Source organism: Strigops habroptila, chromosome 5 (genome assembly GCF_004027225.2).
Source record: "Strigops habroptila isolate Jane chromosome 5, bStrHab1.2.pri, whole genome shotgun sequence".
NCBI lineage: Eukaryota > Metazoa > Chordata > Aves > Psittaciformes > Psittacidae > Strigops > Strigops habroptila.
The window spans coordinates 28,479,279-28,504,211 of NC_044281.2; the positions used below are offsets into that span (position 1 = coordinate 28,479,279).

A 24,933-nucleotide genomic window follows, 5' to 3' on the forward strand; every position below is an offset into this window, starting at 1 on the left:
AGTCATATTTCAGAGACCCCAAATTAATTTTGTGCTCAGCCTGGACCCAGGTGAGGCTTTACCAGTGCTGAAACCTTATTCAGTTTAATGCCAGGTATCTGTAAGGGTTTACATTAAACAGTATTCTTTTTGTGATATCTACCTTGCAGCCAATGGGCAACTGGCTTAAATCATCTAGATAATGAATATGCAAATCAGATTCAAAAGTAAATAAAAAGAAGTTACAAAACCTCAACGAAATGAAATCAAATTCTGTGGTGGGCAACCTTCCAATACCTGTCACACAGTCCATTGGTAACCATCACACAGGATCTGAGATTCTACCCCAAGGTTGCTGCAAAGACAAAGCATGCATGCCCTTTTACAGTATTTGCCTTTATCACATCTATTTACATTGCATTTCCCATGGGGGCAGAAGTCTGAACTTTGAACTTGTAACAGGAATAAAGAATGAACCACAGCAATAATGGTTCAGTGATGGTGCTGAAGGAGGAGTTTGGTTTTGGCTGGTCTTCCAGACTTTTGGGAATGTAGTTTCCAGTAGTGTGCTATGCAGGAAAAAGGCACAGGCACAGTTCACTAGATATTTCTGTTTTCTTTTTCACTAACTGCTCTTATTCTGGTATGTTAGGGTTCAGTATCTTCTTTCCAAGCACCCAGTTTATCAATTGGACATAAATGCCACATATTATGGCCAGAGTTTTAAACTAGTACTTTGGGAGCATGCTCTTCAAAGCAGGGCTGTTTGGATCCCCTCTACTCACATACAGCTGCCTGAGTTGCTTGCCTCTCTGATAAATCATTTAAATCCATGACATGCACGGCTTATTCAGTGTTTACAAAACAGAGCAGTGGGTATTTTTTGATGCTTCAGACTCTTAAACAGCTTAAATCTCCAGAGGTAGAATGGATGTGACCAAATTACAGCCCACCATACTTTTGTTACAAGATTTCTGCAAGTCTTCATAATGAAAATAGAAATTATCTGGGAAAATATATCCAACTAATCTCAGAAACTCTGAGAAAACGTGGCAGGGTTAATAAGTTCAAGCATATGAGAAAAAAACCCACCCCAACACACCAAAACAATCTGCAATAAATTCTGTATTATATTTGGTACGATGGAGCTGTCGAAGTGGCTGCATGTGGTGAAAAAATAATTTAAAAACTCTTAGCCAAGTCCAATCCACCTAAAATAATTTTATCTGGGTTCTGAGTGGAAAAATATGAATAAATGAAAGTAGTATGCTGTGTACAAACAAGACTTTTGAGAGCCTCAAATTGTTCCAGTATGTTTTAATGTGGAAATTTAGTATGTGCATAGGTATTCGCAGAATGAACATCTAAGAATTACAGTTTCTTATAGAGATATGTTTAGGTGAAGAAATATGCACTATACAAGCTGGGTTAATGTATCAAAATGTATTGCAAAGCTAGAGAACCAAGGGGTTGCATATATATATAGATTTTTCTTCTGCACTGCCACACGCAGTTTGAAAACAACTACGTACAGCAGAGAGCTTTTTCCTCCTTGTAATACATGCAGTACAGGTTCTCCTTCAGTACTGGTCTTACTAGAATCAGCACTACTGCACCAGAGATGAGTTTAGCTGTCTTTTTCTTTTATGTGCCCCATATTTCATCTTTGCCCCTGTAAGAGGACTACTAATTTTGGTGATTCAAATACTACTTTATTCATATCAGGGATTCCACTGTCAGGCCTGTAATAACACTCTATGCAAACAGACTTGAAGCATAAACAAGAGAGACCCATACAGCACCAGATCACATGGCAGCAAGTATACTCTTATCAAAATCCATAGTGGAACCTGCAAAATTGAGCCATACAGGGTTTCAGATTCCTGAGAGACTGGGGAGATTGACCCCTCGTTCTATAACTGAATAACAATACTGATACTTTGCTTGGTTCAGTGGAGAAAAGACGTGTTTATTTGGAAGCCATCACCCGATATCCAAAAGACTACTGTAAAATGTAGCAACTGTCAAAAATTATTATTTTCAGAGTGAATTTTAGGATTTTTCTAAGTCTGTGATCTCCTTTAATTCAAAGCTCTTTGAAACATCATCTTCCATTTAAAAAGAAAAATAAATGTCAAGAGGTTTGTGATTGCTTTGCTTTTTAAAAAACATTAAGATTTCTTAGCTAAAAACCAGAAAGGTAAAATCTTTCTACCTTTGTAAAGATGGAAGCTTGTTCCTCATTGCCATCTTTAGCCAGCCTTTGATACCTGGAGAAAGCACAGCTGTGGACTCCTTGAATATTGTGGATATTTGAGATCCTTGCACAACCATAAGGCACAAGACAGATTAATGTTTCAGGCATGAGAGTCACTGCAATCTTGCAGCCAAAGAGCTGCCTGCTGAGCCAACTCTACTGCCAAAGATCCACTATATCTGACCACAGGGAGAGACAGCTTCGGGGCAGCATGATCTGGCAAACCAAGCTATGGACTAAGAAGAAAGGACTAAACTCAGCTTGACACTGATTTCTTCCACATCCTGCATGAAACCACAAAAGCAAATCTATGCAAACTCAAGCAGCCACAATTACCTACTACTCCCACTGACTTGAATATGCGTTCTCAAGATACTTTAGTTTTACAGGATCTGCTTCAAAGATCACTGCTGGCAATGGAAAGACTCCCACTCTTAGCCTCATGAATGTAGATCATGCCATACATTTCATTCACAGATTTGAAAATGCAATGCAAAATAAGGCCAATGTTTCACATTACGTATACGTCTGTGGTAGTATGTCTGTACCTCTGACCATGCACATGCATTTTCCTCTATTAGTATACTGTAAAATTGGGAAACACACTGTGTAACAGTTCTGTATCTCCCAGGGACTGGAGTAAATAGTTGTAGTGCACCAGGGATTTGACTGCAGAATGGTGATATTTTCCCATTTATTTTATTTTTTAGCATCAAGTCTCCATGATGTGAGTTCTTTGCCTATATAGAAATTTAAAGGAATTGTCAGGAAGTTCTTTTCAGAGAGCTTGGCCCTGGCACAGGGATCAGAGCAGTCTCCTTATTCAGCATTCAGAAAAATATGGCTGGAGCCACCTATTTTTTGAGTGACTAGGCCTGCACATATTTTCACAAAAGGATTTAACAGCACTTGAACAAAGTTAGGACAGAGAGACCAGTAGATGGAACTGCTGATTGGCAGAAACACAAGGTACAGCAGTTTGGAAACTTTGAATACAGAGATACTTTGCTGGAGCTCTGAGCTTGGACTTCTGCAAGTACAAACATTGTTGATGCCTTTGCTGTTAATCCATTACTGCCCAAAATTAACAAGAGGAATGACATAGCCAATAAATGAGGTCTTCCTTCCCAAATATTCTGAACCATGGCAAAGCTTCATCACTCAGCAACTTCTTGGAACCTAAAGTAGGTGTTCACAAATGTCCACATATGCTGTATCTAACACCATACCCCATTATCCTGTGCTTTCTGCATATTTAAACCTACATGGTAGGTCTGAGTTTAGGATAATGATATCATGGAAGGGTGGCAATGTCAGTAGCACCCCCATACTGTAAAGGAGCAAGATTCATTACGTATAGACCATGAGTAGTACAAACACAACCACTGTTTGTATTTTGTAGGATTAAAAGCACAGACTACAGTGGTAATGGCTGAAAAGAGACAATGTAACTTTTTAAAAAAGATCATCAACGAGTTTCTACATCTGATAGATAAATAAATGTCATAAAGAATCATAGATCTTAACTATTACTGGCCCAGAGCTCATCATTATTTGTTCCAGCAAGGGAAAGAAAACCTATGGTTATCATGCATAGATAAGATGTACACTGGCACAGTACCTTTGAGTACACAAGTAAAAAAAGTTTTGACAAATTTACATATGTATGTATTTATATGTCGTACAACTAACCACTAGTAAACCAGACAGGAAAAGCACTCATTCCTCACCTTCCTTGCTATTTAAAAGAGAACTACTTTGTTTATTTGATGGCACTGTCAATGATAATTTATGAGCATCACTATGTTAAGTTTAAGAGCATTGTTTTTAACGTTTATTCTCTAGACATTTTCAGTTCATTCAAATTGATATTTCTGTATGTGAAAGAACATCAGAGAGGTATGAGTAAGATGTTACTGTCTAAGCCACTGAAACCCAAAATCAGTTCAGAGAAAATGTAGCCATGGTATAAAGATGACACTGAAGATAAAAAGTGCTGTGTTTTGTAGAGATATAATAATTGCTGCAGTTTTTGTGAAGGTAGCCCAACTGGAAATGATGAATTGCAGTTATAACATTGCTCTCATTTCTGGTAGTTTCTAAAACAGAAAACACTTTCTATCACTCAGATCACACAAACTGCAAGCTAAGATAATAGAAGTTTGCTAAATCCCATTTCAACTTCCAGACATAATTTTGGACAGGATATTGGACAAACTGCAGATACCTGAGGTATTCAAATACTAAAGCTGGCCTTTTTTGTTTATAGTTATTTAACCTCTTAAAATATGATCATCTCTTATGATACAAATCTGAATCGATGCATGTATTTTCATCAGTGTGGTATACCATCAACTTTTACAGTAACAGAAAAAGAACACATCTTTACAGTGTTTATAACAAGCAGAATTAAGGGAGGATATAAAGCCTCAAAGTTGTTACACAATTTCTTTGTTATGCAGGAAAAACTCCACAAAACACTGCATTTCAAAATCTGTTTCTTATTAGGCAGTTATATAAAAAGAAAATAAAAATACCATATGATTTACTGATTCACATTTTGTCCAAATCAGATTAGTTTATCTCTTTTCTCTGTCCAAACTTAAGCACTTTAAAAGTGCATAGCTACAGCCCTGGTTTTGGTAGGATTTGCAAAACAACTTTAATTTTTGACAGCACTAGTAAAACTAAGCATCAAAATCTAAGCTATTAAATAGTGCGTATAATGTTAAAATTAAGAAATCAGTTATCATCAGAAACAGTGGTGACAAATGGGGTCTTTCTGACAAAAGCCTGATCCTGCCATTGGTGCTCCCTTCTTGCGCACAACGTTTTGAACGCAACTCGTGCATACAGGGTCATCTCCTGTCCTCAAATCTGGATAATATAAAGGAAGTGGTTAAGTTTCTGTGAATGCTTAAGTCTGTTCTTTTTCAAGAAAGCACTTACATGCTGACTAGACCATAAAATGCTTGTGTTAGAAATCTCCAATAAGGCAGAACTAATTTCATATCACCTGTTCCTTAAGTAGCATAAACTTTAATCTATGGAAACAGATACGTGCACACACAGCAAAAGGCACTGATGAGATCTGTTCTGGGATGCCTTTCATACATGTAGCCATGCATGCCCAAGGAGATGAAAAACACAAGAGGACAGCCATGAGAAAGACTGGGGAATAGAGAGTCTGTATACTTTTTTTGAGGAGACTGAGCAAACCTGGTTTGGTTAGTCCTACAGAATGAATGCTGAGAGAGGATATGATTGCAGTCTATTAATACATCCTGAGATAAACACCAGGGAGGGAGAAGAGCTATTTCAGTGGAGGATAATTTTGGCAGGAGAGCAAATGACTATAAAGTAGCCATGAGTTACACTTATCCTGGAATTTGGAAGATTTCTAATTAGGAGAGGACTGAGGTTCTGGAGCAGCTTCCTACATCAGCAGTAGTGAGGGCAAAATATTCAAATACTTCCCAACTAAAACTTCATCAGTTTACAAAAGTAGCTGTGTGATATGGCTGCCTGTAACTGTAGAAGACTGCATGCAGTGAGCAAGCAGATGCCTCCCCATCCAGTGTTCTTTCACTCATTACTCACTAGCTCATAGGCCAGCCACAGAGTATGCTCTGTAGGAAGTCTTCTCATTTCCTGGTTCACAGAGAAACTGAAGACATTGTTAGTGAAATCTTACATAGATTGCATACGATGTGCAATTTAAGTGAATTAATCTTCCTACAAGACCCTTAATTTGTTTGCATCTCCTGGGATTTCTATGGGTATGTCTTCAGTTTTCATTAACTGTTCTCTAATCCCTAGTGCCTCAAACTGTAAAAATACCTATGAAATAAACAATGCGTTACTGCTCCAACACTGACACATTTGCTTGGAACCATCTGTGCAAGCTGCTATTACATGTTCCTATCTCTACGATTTGCTGTAGAATGCTACACTAAGTACATTAAACACAGGAGTATACAAACCAGAGCATTTTTCATCTCCTAGCAAAGAAAATTTCATAGTTTTTTTCCTGTAGAAAACCATCTTACTCAACATATACTGAAATAACACGAAGTAAAAATATTTTCAAGTGCCACACCCAAGACTGCAAGTGCACTTTAATTCCACAGCTTTCATTAGAATTAGTGAGAGATATACAGCTAAAGTCCATGAAGAAAACAGTCTAGTTTATGTGCAACAGCAGTAGGAATACATTCAGTTAAAGCTCACCTGACATTAGACTTGATTTCACACTGACCTTGCCCAGCTGGCAGATGCTTTTCTGCCTGTGTGTTGGCTTATATATGTCTGACATTCATAACTGCAAATTAAGTGCACTTAATTTTGTGCAGATTAATTCTCCTGAAAGTCACACACTAAGAGGGTAGGAGGTTAAAGTCATAGTGAAGTGGATGCCAATAATGTCCACATCTGTATTTCTAGAGTATTGGCAGCACTTTCATTTCCATGGGACTCTGCATAGAATATTGTTGCAGTTGTGAAAGTTTAAGCCAGCAACACGACTGCATCCAGCTGAAACTTGAGAGTATGGAGAAACATCGCACACTGTGGCTTGAAGCCTCAGAAAAAATATGTGCAGATTGGTGAGTGGTTTTAGTGCACACTGGTTTATATCTCTTTTCTAAGGAAATAAACATTGCCAGCTTTGCCACTGCAAAAAAGTTCTACGAGTCCAAGACCATCACATTTTGCCAAGCATGGCAAACCTATGAGACAAAAGACATCTTACACCAGAAATACTTGGAGCTTGCGTTCAACACTGATTCAAGGTTCTCATCCAGTTTAACAATTTCTTCTTCTTTAGCATATGTAACTTGTTATATTTTTATTGAGTACCATTGCCAAACTGACTATAATGTGCTGCTTGAAAACATATTTTACACAATCTCTGTGACAGAAAATTACATAGTACCCATTTCTGAAGTTTCAAAAATCTATTTATTCATGTGCTAGATTGATATCTTTTGTAATGCTTATTAGGCAAATGAAGTAGCAGGTTTTTTTCCATTGGCATTTGTGATAAAGAATAGATTAAAAGAACACATGGCTAGCTTGGCACTTTGTCAAGATATTTCTTCAGTGATACTCTAAAGAAGTATTTCGGTCAAATTCTGTGTTACTAAATTAAGGAATGGTGAAAATTTTCATAACGGTTTTTCCAGAATATTGTATATTCCTTACCTGTGGGCAGTCTTTGATGTAGTGTCCCTTATTAAAGCAGAGGTGGCACAGGTAGTTAGGAGGTGGCCTCTTGCTGGGTTTTCTGGCTTCTGAAGAAAGGGATAGGTCAGAGAAATGCTCAGTGAGGGAGCTTAACCCATCCACAATGTTATTAAGTGAGCCATAAGGTGATGCACTCTTGTACAGACTGCTGCTCAGAGCCTGCAAAAGAAAAGAAAAAAGTCACATGAAACATAGTACTTTATTAAGGATTGTTATGAGACTGATCTGAGCAGGGGAAGGACAAAAATAGCAGAGAAAAAAAGTTTCTTGGTTTCCTGGGGTTTTTTTGTGTTTGGGTTTTTTTTTTGCAGGGAGCAGGGTTTGGTTGGCTGGTTGGGTTTCGTTTTATTAAGAATATGGCTGCATATTTAGGAGAGCAATATACAGGTCATTAATAAAGAGGCTTCACGAATGCAGTGCAATGGAGCTAGTCACCCCACTGCTGAGGAAACTATTGAGCTTGACATGGTTCACTTAGTCTAGCCTTTCCACTAAGGAACAACTGCTTTCTTGTGTTTGATCATACTATATTCATGGTACCATTAGAATATGCAGGCAAAAAGCTGAAAGAAGAAACCACACAAGGGAACAGTTTTATGTCCAAAACTACTTACACAACAATACTGAAGTCAAGGAAAGGAAAAGAACACCAAGAAAAATGTATAGTAATTTTTAATTTCCAATCTGGTTAATGAGACAGTCAGCACAGAGTCCCGCACTAAAACAATAACAAGAAACATTCAGATCAACATCTGTCTTGGATTTTCTAAAGGGAAACCTGCTGCGATTTAAACATTTCCTGATAAACTGTAAATACCTAGTTTTTGTATACTTTACCTCAATAGGATCTTCACTCTCTCAATCTGCAAATCAAAATCAAGAGCTCCTAATTTGCCATTCAGTAGTTTTAGAACAGCAGGAAACCCATAAACACCTAAGTAGCTAATCTCCCTAATGGAGATAACAAGGATTCATTCATTTTAATGTGTTAAGGCTCAAAAGAAATTGTGTAGTAGGAGTTTAAAAAGTAAATAATAACCAGATAAAAAAACCCAACATGGTAATGAAAAACTGTAGAAACAGGACCAGCTATTGACAGTCCTCTCCACTTTGAAATGATGGGACACATTTACAGGGCGTTTCTATGTTAGGTCTGATACACCTCACAGTAATGCTATGCTCATGTAATTCTCCTGGCATCAAAGAATTACTGCTTACTTATGGGAAAGTGAGGTAAAAAGTCCAGTATGTGCCTCTGGAGACCTTGTTTTTCAGTGCTGTTAAATCCAAATATTTCAACAAAGTCTTTACATATGTCATATATGTTTATATATGTATATATATTGAAGACATGCCTTGGAATTGACTTAAGAGTTTGTGAAATAAATCTGAAATGGAATTACATTTATTTCAGAGATCTCAAACATTCAGGATGTCTGCATAGTGAGTGTGTTTTCTGGGTGTCAGTCACATACCAGAAGAATCATAGTGAAGCTCTAGGCACAATTACCTGGATGAGTCCCATCTATCACTGATTCCCATCCCACTGCAGTTGGTGTACACTGCAAATAAAAATTCAGCTGAAGTGGCAGGCCACCGCCATACAGATAATAATCCACTTCACCCACCCTCACGACAGTCAATCACAACATGCTGAGCTCTGCTGACTCTTCTTATAAAGCTGAAGCTGGTACAGAGCAGCAGGATCAGTTCAAAGGGCCACAGAGTAGACCTCTGCGACTTCATACACGTCCTAACACTGACATGCTCACCATTTTACCCCCAGCACAGCATAGTTCTGTGCTCGTGCAAGATGTTCTGGCTGCTGAGAGAAGAATCAGCCACTTTATTTCAGGGGTTAAACCCATAGATTTTAAAAGGAAAAGCTATTTAAAAAATAACAAAAAGGTTTTAGCTGCTTTAGCTATCAACCAACAGAATATACTTCCAACAGTCACTGGAATTTATTTTCTAGGATTTATTGGACACTATTGGAATGAGAAATTCTTGGCATCAAATTGTTAAAAGGAAAGGGAAGTGCTATGGATGCCAAAATAGTATTAATTAAGGGTCTTCAAGAAGTTCTTGTCTCCCTAGGAGCCACTTTCTTTCACATACACTTGGAATAATATAAAATCTTCCTTTTTAAGAGCCCCTCTTGCCAAGAGGTTCTTAAGGTACTTCACATGCATTACACCCACCAGTAACTTTGCAAATTCCCTATTATCTGATTTTTATAGAAGGGCGGGTGTATGGACACACAGAATGTATGAAATCCCAAATTCTTTAACCGTTGCTGAAATCTGGAACATACCCTGGGGATGTAGAATATTTAACTCCTTCCCATCAGGAGGTTGTTCTTTCTGCTCCTAGGACCAACCAAGTGACAAAACAAAACATATCTATCTGCTACCTTCAGTAGGCTTTGAATTGGACATATGGCTTGCAACAGTGACTATTTTCTTTCCTACATATCCTTTATGCTGAGCTATTACCCCCATTATAAGGGAGCAATTTGGCACCATGACCAACCGTTCTTGGCCGTTGCAGGTGAATACAGAAACAAGTGTTGCAATGACCACAGTTTTGCCCGTTGTCAGCAAACCTTTACAAACTTTTGTTTGTTTTAACTATGGCAGCCAGAAGCCTTGCCAAAGGCCAGGATCCCATCAGACTACAGGCTATCCTGACTCTAAATCATAATCTTAGCAGCCACCAACAGCTCTGTGACTGAAGCGTAACACACGGCTCTGAAAGTGGAACCTGGTTCAGCTGGCAGGGCATTTCTGCGATCCGTGCCGAAGTTGGACATGCTAAAATGTCCAGTCTACATACGCGACCATGAAATACTTCCTTATAATCATCTTGAGGGCCAGTGTCCAAAAAGGAAAAGACACAAACATAACATCCCAGAAGATGACAGTAAAAGAGAAGATGGACACTGCCGACATCACTGGTGCTTCAAAGAACAATGAATTCATTAAGGAAAATTCCTAGACAATCCCAAGATACAGACCATCTCTCCTGGTATAGAGTCAGGGAAACCACTTCAGCAGCTCCTGCCAATCTGACCTGGAAAATAGTCTTAAATCAATTTAACTCCAAGTCCATGTGAAAAACACATCAATCTGGCACTTAAAAGATGCTATAAAGAGCACCAGCACAAACGGTGCTACATCCTGTTGTTAGCTGTGGAAATCTCCGGTTCTTCAGACAGAGATGAGGAAAAAAAACATTCCAGAAAGCCAAGTTATGTAATAAGGGGGGTGGTGGTGGGAAAGTTCATCCCTGTCCCTGGAATCAAATAGTGAAAGCTCAGGAATGTGTAATGAATGTGATGAAAGCAGATGGTGATTTAGTCCATTTTGTCTTTGTAGAAGATAAGGGGTGAATGAATATTGCTGAGATACATAAAATAGGTTGTGTTTTTTTATGTCTGGGGAACTTAACTGAGCAAATCAGCAATTCAGCCCTTTCTAAGTGTTTGCAGTGCTGCAAGGGGATTTTTAAGAAGGGTTTTGAACAAAACCTTGGAATTAGCTTCACACTCAAAGGGGATGTCCAGTGGATGATCAGAGTGACAGGGAGGTTTTTGATGGTCTCAGGCAGACACAGTAGAAAGGAAAACAAAGAGGAAGAGGGAAATGCATTCTAAATCATTCTGGTCTCAAGTGTATTGGTACGCATCTGGGAGGTTGCAGGGAGACTTGCTCCTCTGATGAATTCCACCAAAAGCAATGACTACTCTATGTTCACAGTGTGCCACTAGCAAAGCCAACCTATATCTTTAAAAAGCAGACAACAAATAATATCTCTCAAATGGAGTCTCATTTTGAGCTGTAACAGGATGGAAAGGATTTGGCAGTGAAAGGGTTAGTGCTCTCCTGAAGCTGAAAGACCACACTGCATGTCCTAATTACAAGGCTCATCAGGCCAGCTGCAATGAATTCAGGATTTCCTTATCTTTCTGTATGGGGGGGAGGATGAGAGGCCTGGTGGTAAAACTTAGAAACTGGCTTGCTGGGAAGTTCGAGCTGATGATGTAAGTTTGTTTGCATTTGTTTGTCATTCCTATGAAACTCGTTGACTTAGCTGAATGTGAACTAAACTGAAAATCTGGTATTGTAATTTCTGAAGGTAACCTCTCTGCTTACTAGATCTATAAACTGTATCTGCTGGTGGTGTTGAGAAGCATGGCTTCCTTTGTTACTTGTTTGCTAAGTGTTTCCAGTTAAAGGACACATAATCTGTCAGGTTGCAGTGTGGTCCTTTGTGAAAGAGGCAACTATTGTCTTCTATAGCTTAGTTACTCTGATTTCTAGTTGGGTAACACATGTGAGTGACTCAAGAGTTCCAGCAACTTGCTCACCTCTAAGAAATTCCTACTTAAGGGAATGATCTGGCAAATACTCTTGATTCTCTTGCCTAGTGCCTGCCTTTCAAAGATGGCTTTTGGGACTGATTGCCAAGAGGTGGATAAGGAAACGCTGAATCAGAATTTATCTCTTCAGCTTCTTTTTTAGCAATGGCTAATGTTCAAAATAAAGACAATGGTACTGCTAGGAATATGCAATGAAACATTTGAACAAATAGGTGGTAAGTCTTACTTTTCAAGTATCAACACCAGTTACCTGAAGCTAGAATGACCTATGCTGGTTGATATGGTTGATAGGCTGCATGTGGCTGCCTTTCAAAGATGGCTTTTGGGACTGATTGCCAAGAGGTGGATAAGGAAACGCTGAATCAGAATTTATCTCTTCAGCTTCTTTTCACACCACATTTGTTTGGTGGTCTGCAAGGTAGTATGACTTCTGGTAGTGGTTCTCTCTCTGTTTGTTTTAATTGCACATACTGAAATGAGGTTCTGTAACATTTCAATATTCCTATAAGATAGTCCAGTCATCAATTCTTCCACTACATGAAATAGTCTGTAATTGAAACGCGATGAGTAAAGAACTTTTGATGACTTATTTTTGCTTTAGTATGTTGCCAACCTAATAAAGCAAACAAAAATAAAGCAGTCTTAACTTCTAGAGTTGAGTTTAAGTCATCATGCGCCATGGCTGTTTGAAGTTTGTTGGAAGAAGAAATTGGGTTGCCCTATCATCAGTGTGGGAAAAGTAAGGTTTTCATGTACTGTAAATTATAAACATTCTCCAGTCTGTGAAGTGTGTATGATGGTAACCAGACTAGCCATGCTAATTATTAGCCCTGCACTGAAATGTCAAAAGGTGCTTAAGTTATCAGCTTGGATTTTCATGAAGATAAGAACTGAGTACATCCCTGTGCTGTGTCATGAATAAAACTCTAGGATAGACAAGTCATTACGCTCACTCAGTTGCTATTTCCATGTTGGAGGAGAGAGAAATCTGAAACTACCCAAACAGAAATTCAGTGGCTTGTATGTGCTAATATATAAAACTTAACTTGAGGGCCTACATCTGTCTTCTCTGCTAGTGCCCCAAGGCTCGCTTCCGACATGGTATTTATCTGTGGGGCCATGCAGTATGTGTGAAAATGTAACAGTTGCACCTGAAGATGATCATATGAGAAGAAAAGCACTCAAATCTGTGATTTTTTTCTGTGCTTCAGCTCTTTATAAGCAGTCAAATGCAAAATCACTGATTATGGCCAACCCCAAAGCCTTCTGAAAACAGAGGGATTAAATGAAAATACTGTCATAAATTTAGCTGTTATTAATTTGAGCCAGAAGAAATGGAGAAGTTTAATTACCAAGGCTGAATTGGAAATCCTCAAAAACTGCTCCTGTATGGCTTACATCTGCTTTAGCTCCTCTGCTAAACTATAAATACTTTTACAGAAAACAGTTTAAGAGTTTACTCAGTAACATTTTAGCATTGGACAACTTCAAGCAAAGCTCATCACTCAGTGAAGAAAATGTTTGCCTGCAGGAGGAAAAAAATACTTGGGTTTCTATTTCCTTCTGAAGTCAATGCTTAAGTTAGCTGTCAAAAAAAATGGTCTTTGGGTTGACTTTAGTAAAATCTGAATTACTCAAGTTCCTCATCTAAAACACAGATAAATGTCGACTACCCAAGTAAACCTTAATTAATACATTTCTGGCTAGTTAGACTAGCCAAGTAAACCTTAATTCATCCTTCTATAGGAGTTTTTAGATAAATACGTGTTTATATCAAACTGCTAACACTAGTGCCTACTTCTAAATATTTTCAGATAGATGGCACTAGGACTTTCTTTTTGCAGAAATAATGTCTTAAGGAGACAAATACAAATGCGTCATGACTTGCCAGTAGTTGTGAGGCAGGTCAATGGCAGGGTGATGAATCTTTGATCCAGCGGATCTATCTAATCTAGTCATTCCAGATCTGACAGCTCACCTGGTTGTGGCTTCTCAGGTTGTAATTGCTCATTACTGCTGAGACTCCGCAGGACAGCAAGTGGGTGCAACACACTCCTCTGTGCATCACTGGCGTACCTTCAATTCATGGCAAGTTTGAAGAGCAGTGTACGCCACCATCTCGCCTTGCTTTAAATCCACTATCTCTAACATTTTGATCCAAAGCTTTTAATGAGTTTCTTTAGATATTCATGAAAAATAAGTCTTTAGATATTTAGATCATAAAAACAAGTCTTTAGATATTCATGGAAAAAAAAAATCAGAATGCTGCCCCCCTCATCTGCTATACAGTGGTATAGAAGTAACAAAACACTGACAGTTAATAAGTTGATCAGTCACCATCTTCAGGCTTGCTGCAGCTCAGGTAGGCCTCTTGGCTCTCTCTTAGTACTGTGACCCTCCTTATTCCAGCCTCAAGGAAAGATTTGCTGTAGATCTCAGTGAGGACACTTGCTTTACACAATGTATGGTGACCTCGCAAAAAAGCCTTTAATGGCAGATGTGGAAAGGTGGAAAGGATTGGATAGAGATTTCCTCTGGTCAGAGGTACACAGCCTTGGAGGAGCTTTCTAAATCTCGCACCAAGCTCTGCAGGGATCCTTTTCATCTGCTGAACACTGAACAACTGCCCACTTATGTTAAAGAGAAGCTCTAACACACGAGCTCTATATTAGGGACAACGGAGACCATTCATGTTGCAAATTACTTTAACACATCCCCACAGGAGCTTTCATTTCTCGGCCTGTCCCTCGACTGCCTGCAGCTGAGTCTCCCCCAGGTTGCGGACTCTCAACCTCCCTGACCTTTGCGAGAGAGGGCTGCGGGGAGGGCCTCTGCCAGATACCTCGAACCACTGCCTCCTCACAGTGTAAAAAACAAGCCTATTTTGTTGAGAAAGGGCTCTTGGATGAGGAGGAGGTTATGAAGGTTGTGTAGCATAAAGTGAGGGGAGAAACGGATGGACATGTTTTGACCCCTGCACTTTCTGTTAACATCTCTGTTTCCTGCAGGAAATCTTGTCTCAATCTGACCTGCAGTTTGAAAAACAAGAGTCGGGTTTCCTCTCATTTGGTGGGTCTTTTGACACTCCAAACGTAAGAAAAATAACACCCGGAAATAGATATGTGCCTGTTCAAGACACGCTTAGGAAAGCATTTACCTCCTGTGCAGCTCTTGCATGATGAAAGGTTTTGCTAAGAAATGTCCATTTTGGGTTAAATAGAACTTTAAGTCTGAGACAGTTTTGTTTATATCATTTACATTCAGTAATGCCTTCTTGGCACAGAAACCTCTGCGATGGCTGCCAAGGTTTAAAAGAGGCAAAGCTAAGGTCGCTGTCAGAGGTAGAAACAATACATCATCTGCCCAGAATGGGCCCCTAGCAATTCACTTAGGGCCTCAGTTCCTGCACTCATGGGAAGACAAAAACTTCTATTAAATTGAATATAGTGAGGAAAATAAATTATTTCCATGTACTAAATGACAGGCTGGAATTTCATTTTGTGACTCCAGCTTTTACATGCTTTTATCTATGTTTAAAGCCACTCTTTTAATCAGTTGTGATACAGTACAGCTTGAAGTGTGATCTGAGGAAGTAAACCTAAAACTAAACACAGTCTGCTTCAGATAAGTTATAACAATCAAATAATCTGGTTTCCAAGTAGACTTGAGGATTTTTTTCCAGGTTGGGTCTGTCAGAGGAATGAATCTATTATTCTATTAATTTCAGTTGCAATGTATGTTGGAGAAAGATATTTATAAGAACACCTCTATTTCAAAGACCACTGATGCTTGAACGCTCTTAAGAGCTCTTACTAAACCCCCATTTTCAGGACGCAATGACGGTACAATAGTTCCTTTGCTTTCTGTTCAACCACAGGTATCCACAGCCCTAACACACACCACACAAAGAGTTGCCTAGCAGGCTGGCTTACTGTGAAGAAATATAGGCCCCAACTCCCCTGTTTCAATCGAAACAAAGTTTAGAAACCTGGAACCTCCATGTTGGCAAGAAAAAAACCTATGGGAGTAAGCTGATCCCATTAAAATGTTTGCTTGGTTGGCAATTAGCTGGGTGACATGTAAATATAGATTTCCAGATTCCTGTGATCCTCCTAGGGTATTGCACTTGTGTTCATTCAAAAGAGATGCCAAATCCTGCCATGTGCAGGGAGTAGGTGTGGGTGGCTGCTTAACACAGCAGGAATGTATTTCTGCTTTGGACATGAGAGCAAAAGTCCCGGACCATGAGGGCATTTGCTTATTTTCAAACTAAATCTGTAGAAATACAAGATGTATTTCCTAAGATACAGGATTGGAAGACCAGGCAGCAGCTCTCCTATTAGCAGCAGTTGAAAGAGCTAAGAAAAAGGGCCTACAAGAGGCTCCTTAAAATTCCTCTTAGTCAAAGTATTGGACTTGTTAGTATTTGCTTACGCCAAAACATAGGACAGAAAGTAATGGGCTAGGTTTGTGACATGTTACAACTTAAAAACCACCAAAACTCCCAACAGCTGTGCTGGCCTGGCTAGACAATGAGGGACATGGACAAAGCCCAGGCCTTGTAACCCTGCATTTATTCGGCTTTCCTCAAGTCAATCTGTGTATAATTTTAGGTTCTACTTTAAGCAGATCACAGATTGTCTGTAATGTATCTGAGAATAAAAACTGACCTGCAGGAAAAAAAAGTGACCTAAGTTGTGACACATATATTGTCTGTCTGAATTATGTCAGCATTACTGTAAGATTTGAATAGCTTTGTAAAACTTAATTGGTTCCTTTGATCCACTCTAACTTCTCTGGAACCCAGACAGAACCAAGTAAACTGCTATGAAGCAAAGACTTACATTCTTCCCATGTAATTTAATCATTTCTTTGTGGCTTTCTAAAAGAGGAAAAAAGGCAATTAAGGAGAGTGGCAAAATGGGCATCAGGCTGCTGGCAATCGATCTGGCAAAAAGAAACTGAGGAAAGGTACAAATAGTAACTGTTATATTTCAGGAAACCATTCAGAACCTTTAAGGTGACACCCAGTATCACTTTTATATACATTTATATGTATGCATCAAGTTTAGATAAGAACACGTTTGCTTTTGTTTCTACACAAATCGTATTATTAGTATTGTATGATTTAGCTTTGTAGTATCTGTGCCTGCACCTTTCTGCAACTGCACTGTGTATTGTCTTTCATTCTTCTTAAAATAGTATGGAAAAAAATCCTCTGGTCTTATATTTAAATATTGCTTAAATCAGGAGTCAGAGGCCTCTTAATGGCCCACTTAAACTCTGAATTAGAAACTTTTCTTAGCATTAATCCTTGCCTGCTGACTGTCAATAATGTGATCTTTTCTTCTAATTGTTTATTACCAAAGTAACAGGACCATTGATAAAAGTTATTTGCTATCTTTCTTGTACAATTCCACAAAATCCCCCAACCAACCAACAGTATAAAAAAAAAGGGGGGGGGGGGGGCAAGATTGGATAAAAGCAGCTTTGTGTATCTTTTGGTTATCCATTCATTCCATACACTTCATAAATGAAGTTCAGCTTGGAGAAGAGAAGGCCCCAGGGACACCTTAAAGCCACCTTCCAGTACCTAAAGGGGGCCTACAAGAAATCTAGAGAGCGACTTTTTACAAAGGCATGTAGGGATATGACAAGGCAGAAAACTGAAAGAGGGTAGATTTAGATTAGATATTAGGGAGAAATTCTTTACTGTGACGGTGGTGAGGCACTGGAATGTTGCCTGGAGAAGCTGTGGCTGCCCCATCCCTGAAGTGTTGAAGGTCAGGTTGGACGGGGCTTTGAGCAACCTGGTCTAGTGGAAGGTGTCCCTGCCCATGGCAGGGGCATTGGAACTGGATGATTTTTAAGGTCACTTCCAACCCAAACCTTTCTGTGATTCTATGAAGTCAGACTTGATTGTCTGATCATTCTGTGCAGTTCACTGGAAAAGGCTCTTCCCTTTCTATTCTGAATAACTGTGTCTGTAGAGCAAAAGAGATGGAGGGATGAAAAATCATTACCCAACACACAGTTATATCATCCCTTTGTTTGGGTGACTTTGGATAGAAGACACTGTAAACACATAACTGGAACTGAAATCTGTATGTATACGATAAAATTGTAACACGAATTCTACAGGCTTTTGCCTCTAATTATGGCTTGGGGTGTTTATTCTGCGTATTGCCCATCAAGTTTTTCAAGACATGGATGTAGGCATGAGACAGAAAGTGAATGCTAATGCTCTTTTCAATAAGGAGTTTGCATAAATACAAAGTCTCAAGCGATTTAGAAGAGTTGGCAATAATTTTCAACTGATTAGGAAGAATACATATAATTGTCTTTCTTCTGTTGCTAGATTTATTTTTAAATTTTTTTTTTTTTTTTTACTTGTCAAAAAGAATCCAATAGTAAAGCAGAAAGCCTGTATCCCTCTTCTGGAAGAGTTGATTTAAGTTCAACAATTAATATTTTAGCTCTTGCCAGCTTTCCAGACATAGTTCAGCTTTTGATATGATACTAAGTAGCTGCAGAAGACTGGTGGGTAATACTTTTGTTGCTGTAAACCATGGGTACTAGTGTAAGCTAGAGCTAACGCAGGTGTGCTGCAGAGCTACAGCGGTATTTGCTTAGGTGTGGGGCAGGTAAGGAAGCAATAAAAGAAGCTCTGGCTGTTGCAGTATAACTTCAACATACCTTCTCTTCTTATTTCTGGGAGCTTTCTGCTATTCTTACTCAGATAATGAAGCCTGAGTAAAAGCAACATAACTATATGTAGAGTACTTGCCTAAGATAACCAAGCTCTTGTGTATTCCCTTCTGCAATCAAATAGCTATTGGGTAATTCAGCCTCAGTGACAAGAATAAGAAAGGTATCTACCGTATGCAGCCCACAACCACAATCCTAGAGAGTAATGAAGTCTAAATCCATACCTAGGAGATACAAAGAGGATACAAATAGAAGAGTGTTATTTGTATGATAACTTGAGTTTCTCACTTATACAAAATACAGATCTTATTTTCAGACTCTCAATTCCTACAGTATGTTCACTTACGGTGTTTTTTTCTTCCCTGGCAAAAAAGGGTGTTTTCCAAAGACAGAATTAGCAAAGTACAAGGCCATGGATGCAGAAATAAGAATGGGAAGCAAAAAAGAATGCTTCTAGATTTTAAAAACCTGAAATTTTGCATTTTAAAGCACACATCCAACTAGAATTGGAAATAGAGTAGTTGTTAGCCCAAATACCTGTTACAGGATCTGGCAGTTTGAGTCCAGAATAGAGAGTGGGCTCTGAAAGCTGCACTTCGTGTGCTGAGGCAATATCTTCAAAAGGGCCGTAGAGCTGGCTGTGTGGGAGGATGGAGGAGGCCGATGCCGCCAAGATCCCCAAATGCATGTTGTCTTCTGACTAAGAGAGATTCAGCTCCCTGGAATCTCTTACAAGGACCAATGAGAGAACTGACATTTAGCTTCTTGAAAAGCAGTTTGAAATGAGCTGACTGGCACTTTAAGTATCCACAAAATATCTGCAATGTACAACCATCTTGAGGCAGAGAGCACAAGTTCCCCCAACACAGCAACAGCTCAACAATTCCTTTTCCAGTAAAATTTGTAGAAGGATGAGGGCACTGAAATGTTAGTACTTATATGAATCGTGAGAAAAAATGAAGATGAGATCAATCAAATAATAATCACTATTATTAAAGGATAACTTCATGTACTGCAGGCAACCTGTACATTGCACTACTCTGTCAATAACTATTCTTACAAAAGAGGAGATAATACTGCGGTTGTTTAGACTGCAAGTGAGAAGCAAGAAGTCCTGACTGTGGTGCTGAGCACATCAAGCAGCCTGTGAATCATATATATGCTCCGTGTTAGAATAACTAATAATATTCCACAAAATTAAGGGAATCGGAAATGTTTTGGAGCATACAGCAATTTCTGCTAATCTGCATCTCTGCCGTATTTGCCCTAGGACCGTACTGGTGGTGAGCAGCCTCTTGCTAGGTGTTTTGTTCTCTCTTTTAAATCTTTTAATCATGGCTGTTCTCAGAGATATGACAATTAAGTGGGACAATGGCCCGATCTTGTATGGCAATCCCTGTACTGTTCTGATACTATAAGAATGATGAATTTTTTTTGACCTCGTAATCATCCTTCAAATTAATTAATCTAGGCTAAATATCAGCTCTTTTTCCATCAAGTATCAGGCTAGTGTGTATTCCTCTAATTCTATGAAAGACAGATGGAAAACAAGTTTGATATAAAATGTATTTTTTGTAGAAATGGCAACTTGCTTCTGTAGACTTTTCTTCTTGACAGTGTCTCATGGGATTTTGTTGTTGTCATTAATATATGAATGTCATTGTTATACTAACTTTTCTTTTCTGGGAAGCTTCCTGATAAGCACTGTCTATCCCAGTGCTGCAGACCTGCTTCTGTTTCAGAGGTTGGAACTTTATTTTCCACAGTACATGCTCTTTTAATTTTGTTTATTTTTTTCTTTTTTTTAAATTCTACAAATTTGCGCTTCTGAGTGACCTGCACCTTATTATAGTGAACTGAACTAGCTCATGTTCTCTCATTCCCAGTTAGCTCCCCTTTTGCCTATAAGGACTGGACCTGGAAGTTCCTGAGTCAGAAACATGAACTACTTCTTGAAAACAGTGATTATTTTCTAATCTAGTATATGCAGTTATTTGTGTTTAAAAAAGATCTGCCTTAGATCCTGAAAGTGGCTGCCGTAGAGGTTTATGGAAGGATTTCTCTTGAAAGACACAGAGAGTATCGCACATGGGCAAAGAATTTATTAAGACACAGGCTCCTTCTCTTGTGTAAATATTGGCTTCTGCCAGAATTACCACTCTGGGTTCAAAGAAACAAGTTTGATTATTATAACATGGTAATTTATAGTAACTGGTTGCTGTCTCTTCTTGACTGAAGAAAGCATTGATCTGGTAGGATGCTTACTCTGAGTATAGAAACATACCATATGAGTCTCTTATACCCTTATTCTAGGTTTCTCAATTACACTACTCAATGACACAAAGCCATAGTTACCTGGCTCTGTCTCAAGCACACTAAATCCCATGTAACCAGCCCCACAACAAAACCTCAAATATTTGGCTCTGACGGATGGTGTTATAATGAGGGTGGAGTTCAGTTCAATAGCCAATTTAATGCATCTTAATGTTCTAACATGCTTTCGTTTCATATCTAGGACAATAAACGCTGCAGTAAAGTTTTGTTTAAAGCAGGTCTGTTTTGCAAAATGAGTCCGGCATATGGAACAAAACACTCATTGTTGCTTTACTGTTTAAACCTTTATTATTGCTTTTTTTTTCCTGGTACAATGGGCTTTTATGCACCAAACAGCTGTGTTCATCATGTTTGTTTAGAAGGCGTCCATTGTCGTGGAAAAAGTCTGGAGGACAAAAATCTTGGTGAAGTGCAAGACTACTCTGTGGGTGCTGGCACTTTTAATTTTTTTTCTGTCCAGTTCCTTTGGTCAGCATGCAAGTCACATACACAGGCAGTGCCATGCAGACTCGCAAACCCTGTATAATAGCAACTTTTCACAAGTGTTGCCTCTTGTTCAAAGCGTTCTCCTCCAGAAATTTTCAATTGCAAGGTAATGTACAGGACACATGACTACTTTACACTCTATGATCCTATCATTTCTCAATCTGTTGCTATTTTGGCCCCTCATTAGGTCACTTTCTAAATATTGTGTGCAGCTATGTGTCAATCATTGTCACAGCTCAACTCCAGGCTAAGCCAACCCAAGACAAAATTGGGAGGAAAAAAAAATGCCAACCAAAGCAAGCACTGTGTAGAAAACAGTCAACAGTTTAACCGTGGAAAGCTATGTGGTGTTCCAAAGATAGCATAAACCCACTTGATGCAAAAGCAGAATACAGTACTAATGCTCCCCAAAATAATTTTACGCAGTTGAAGTATGCAGTGTATACCCAATGGCATCTGCAAATAAACAAATGTTAGAATCTCGAGAATCAAAAGCAGAACAACGTAGGTGACTCCTGCCAGAAAACCAGTCTAAAAACCTTTCTAAACTGGTCTAAAAACCAGTCTAAAAACCTTTCCAAAAACCAGTTTTTGGAAAGAATGGAGCATTTAACATACTGACACAACTTTTTTTGAGCAACAGTATCTCTAATGCCTTCTAAACCCTTGAAGGAAAGCTGCTGCATAAGCCGGTAGCATTAGCCCGGGCAACTAAAGGGTTCCCTATTTTCCTCAGGGTATATCCAGCAGGGCAAATGCATTCCCATGCCATACGAGATGGGTGCCCCTTTCCCTCTTTTCAGGTTACCCTGTACTAACACACAGTTCGGGTGAAGACTGGAAACATAGAAGTAAGTGTCTCTGTTGGCCACCTAGTGAATGCTATTGTTGTGACAAGCTGGAAAATTAACTGGAAGAAACTAACATGCTTGATCTTTTAAAAATATTACAATATCTGTATAGAATGAAATGAGTTTTTATTTCCTGAATGGTGAATGCTCTAGGCTTGCTCTAGAGCAGGCATTCTCAGCTGTTGTCATTCATGTGCTTTGGGAAAGTGGAATGAGGTTAAAAAGGGCAGAATCAAGTTGTATCCATACAACTCATGGATGATAGGAATCCACACAGAAAGGTAGCTAAGGCAACTGCTGGGACCCAAAAGGAGCGGGGCCAGGGGAGGCTGCGAAGGGGTTGACTGCTCAGAGCTGGGGCTGAAACAGGGGTGTACCTAGGAAATGATTCTCCAGAAAGGAGAAAAGTTTGGGAGGAAAAAAAATTGAAAGAAATGTGAGCCAAATGGAAAGGGAGAGAGTGTGACAAAAGGATTAGCCCTACTTGCAGAGAGTGTAGTAGAAGCAGAAAATTAACTGAGGGGGGGGAAGACAATTTAAGAAAACTGTTTCTCAAGAGACTGTTTCAAACGCTTCCTGAATGCAGCCTCCATTTACTTTTTTCTTTCCTTTTTCTCCCAAGAAGAAAAAGGACATGCTGTGAGCACAATATGTTCCAACTTGAACAAACACAGACCTGAGCAGGGTCCCAATCTGGAGAGTCCATGTAGGCCAAACTTCTGGCATCTTGTCACTACCTGGGCACCACAAAGCTTACAAGCCGAGCAGAAAGGGGCAAAACCTACAATTTGCAATCAACAGGTAGGTAGCTGGAAGTTTAAATTACACTGCCTGATCGTCTTTTCGCAAAATCAATGTGCTTGTTAAGTCTGCGTGGTTTTAAACTGGGTATGTTATGCTGTGCTTAATAAGGCTGGGTACACCAGACTGAATGGATTTTGAACTACATACTTCCAAAAATAGTGTCTGAGTGTGGATGTGCTTTGTGAAATTCTTAAGAAAGAATTTCTAATTAAGGAAAAAACAATGTGTATATATAACTCCAGCTCTGAACTGTTAACAGCTATAACACCAGAGCAGTTGGGGAATTTGATTTGTTTTTAATTAACAACCCTGTACCTTTGCGGGCAGAGCAGGAACGTGTATGCTTCAACATAAATGGCACTGAGGGGACTCTGAAGTGTCAATCTGTGGGAAGTGCCAGGGCAGGTTGGATGCATAGTCCATCTAACCCTTGTCAAGTGGAGCCACCGTTGAATGCCTCCAGCAAGAGCCCCATGGTAGGGAATAAATACGTTGTTGCATCTTTTCCAGAGAGGCTGTGAGTTACGGTGTGCAAGGTGCCACTTCGCAGTATCCCCACACATGCAAAATACCTCCAGTGCAGAAGTGCTTGACCTCAACAACTTCCTGTGACAGGGAGTTCCACAGTGAACTGTCTTTGCATACCCCAGTTTTTTAGCTTCCTTCCCTTTGGTTTCATTTAGTCTTGTGTTATGAAACGTGCGCAAAACTTCTTTTCACTGTTTTTGTCACGTTCCTGTTTATATCTCTTCCCTTCAAAGAGTGCCGGCCTCTGATCTCTCTTAAGCTATATATATTCTTTATATCAAGCTTTCAAAGTATCATTTTGTGGAGAAATACCAAGGGGGCGGGGCGGGATTTCTGTATGTTCTGACGGATGTGGCACTTTTTTTGTGCGTCCCCCCCGTCCCTCTGGCAAGGGAAAGCGGTGTAACCATTGACCAGACTTGTCAACACGGGCGCCCCTCGCCGCTCGCGGGCAGCGGGAGGAGGCGGCGAGCAGCTTCGCCAATGCCGCTCCGGCGGCGGCGCCTCGCCCCGGGCCGGCCGCCGGCCCGTTAGCGGGACGGGCGCCTCCGCCAGCGCCGAGGGGCCGGGGCAAGCGGCGCGGGAGCGCGCTCCTGCGGGGCGGAAAGGTCGGGGCGGGAAGCGGCTGGGGAAGGAGCCTGCGCGGGCGGTCGGGAGCGCGGCTGCCCCATCCCGCCGGCGGGCTCGGTCCCGGCCCTGGCCCGGGGAGGCGGGGGGAGGCTGCCGAGGCATCATGGCGGTTGTGGCCCGGGGGGGCCGGGGTCAGCGGGCCGGGGGCTGCGCGCCGGGCGGCGGCGGCGGTGACTCACCTCGCTCCGCTGGAGCTGGAAGAAGCTGTTGAGATAGCTGGAGCTGAGCGAGGAGCCCAGCTCCGGGGTGCTCTTGGTGTAGCCGAGGTCAGGGTGCTGGGACGAGGAGGGCTCGGGTCTAAAGGCATCGAAGGCGCTGGCCTGGTGCGTGTCTTGCAGCGAGAGATAGACCCAGTTGAGGAGCTGGGCGGGCTGGTAGACGGACGCGGCGCTAGTGTCGATGGTTGACAACAAGCTCATTTTTCCCCCCGGACTCTGCCGGCGGCGGCTGTGCCCGCGGTGCCGCTCCTCCTCCCCGCGCTCCGGCCGGCGCCGCTTTCCCGTCCCTGCCCGGCGTGCTTCCTCCTCGCCGCCCGGAGGAGAGAAGAGGACGGGCCGGGCCGGGGGCTCGCTGCCGGGCCCCGCGCCGCTCTCGCTCCCCCTAAGGCCGGCGGCGCCCGCCCAGCGCACCGCGCAGCACGGGCATCGCTGCTGCCGCCCGCGGGCTCGGCAGGAAACTTTCTGCGCTCGCCCTCCCTCCCCGCCCGGCCGGCCGCTGCCTGCCCCGCTATC

General features: G+C 40.7%; 1 protein-coding gene across 1 annotated transcript in view; it reads right to left on the reverse strand.

Annotated features, from left to right (window-relative positions):
• Window positions 1-24,906, reverse strand: part of ZCCHC24 (zinc finger CCHC-type containing 24) — a 116,541-nt gene extending 91,635 nt beyond the window's left edge. The window contains exons 1-2 of the mRNA XM_030486197.1: window positions 24,382-24,906; window positions 7,439-7,639 (exon numbers count right to left, since the gene is read on the reverse strand). Coding sequence (XP_030342057.1) covers window positions 7,439-7,639; window positions 24,382-24,621 — 441 coding nt within the window. The 5' untranslated portion in view covers window positions 24,622-24,906. The remainder of the gene's footprint in view (window positions 1-7,438; window positions 7,640-24,381) is intronic.
• Between the last annotated feature and the right edge of the window lie 27 nt (window positions 24,907-24,933).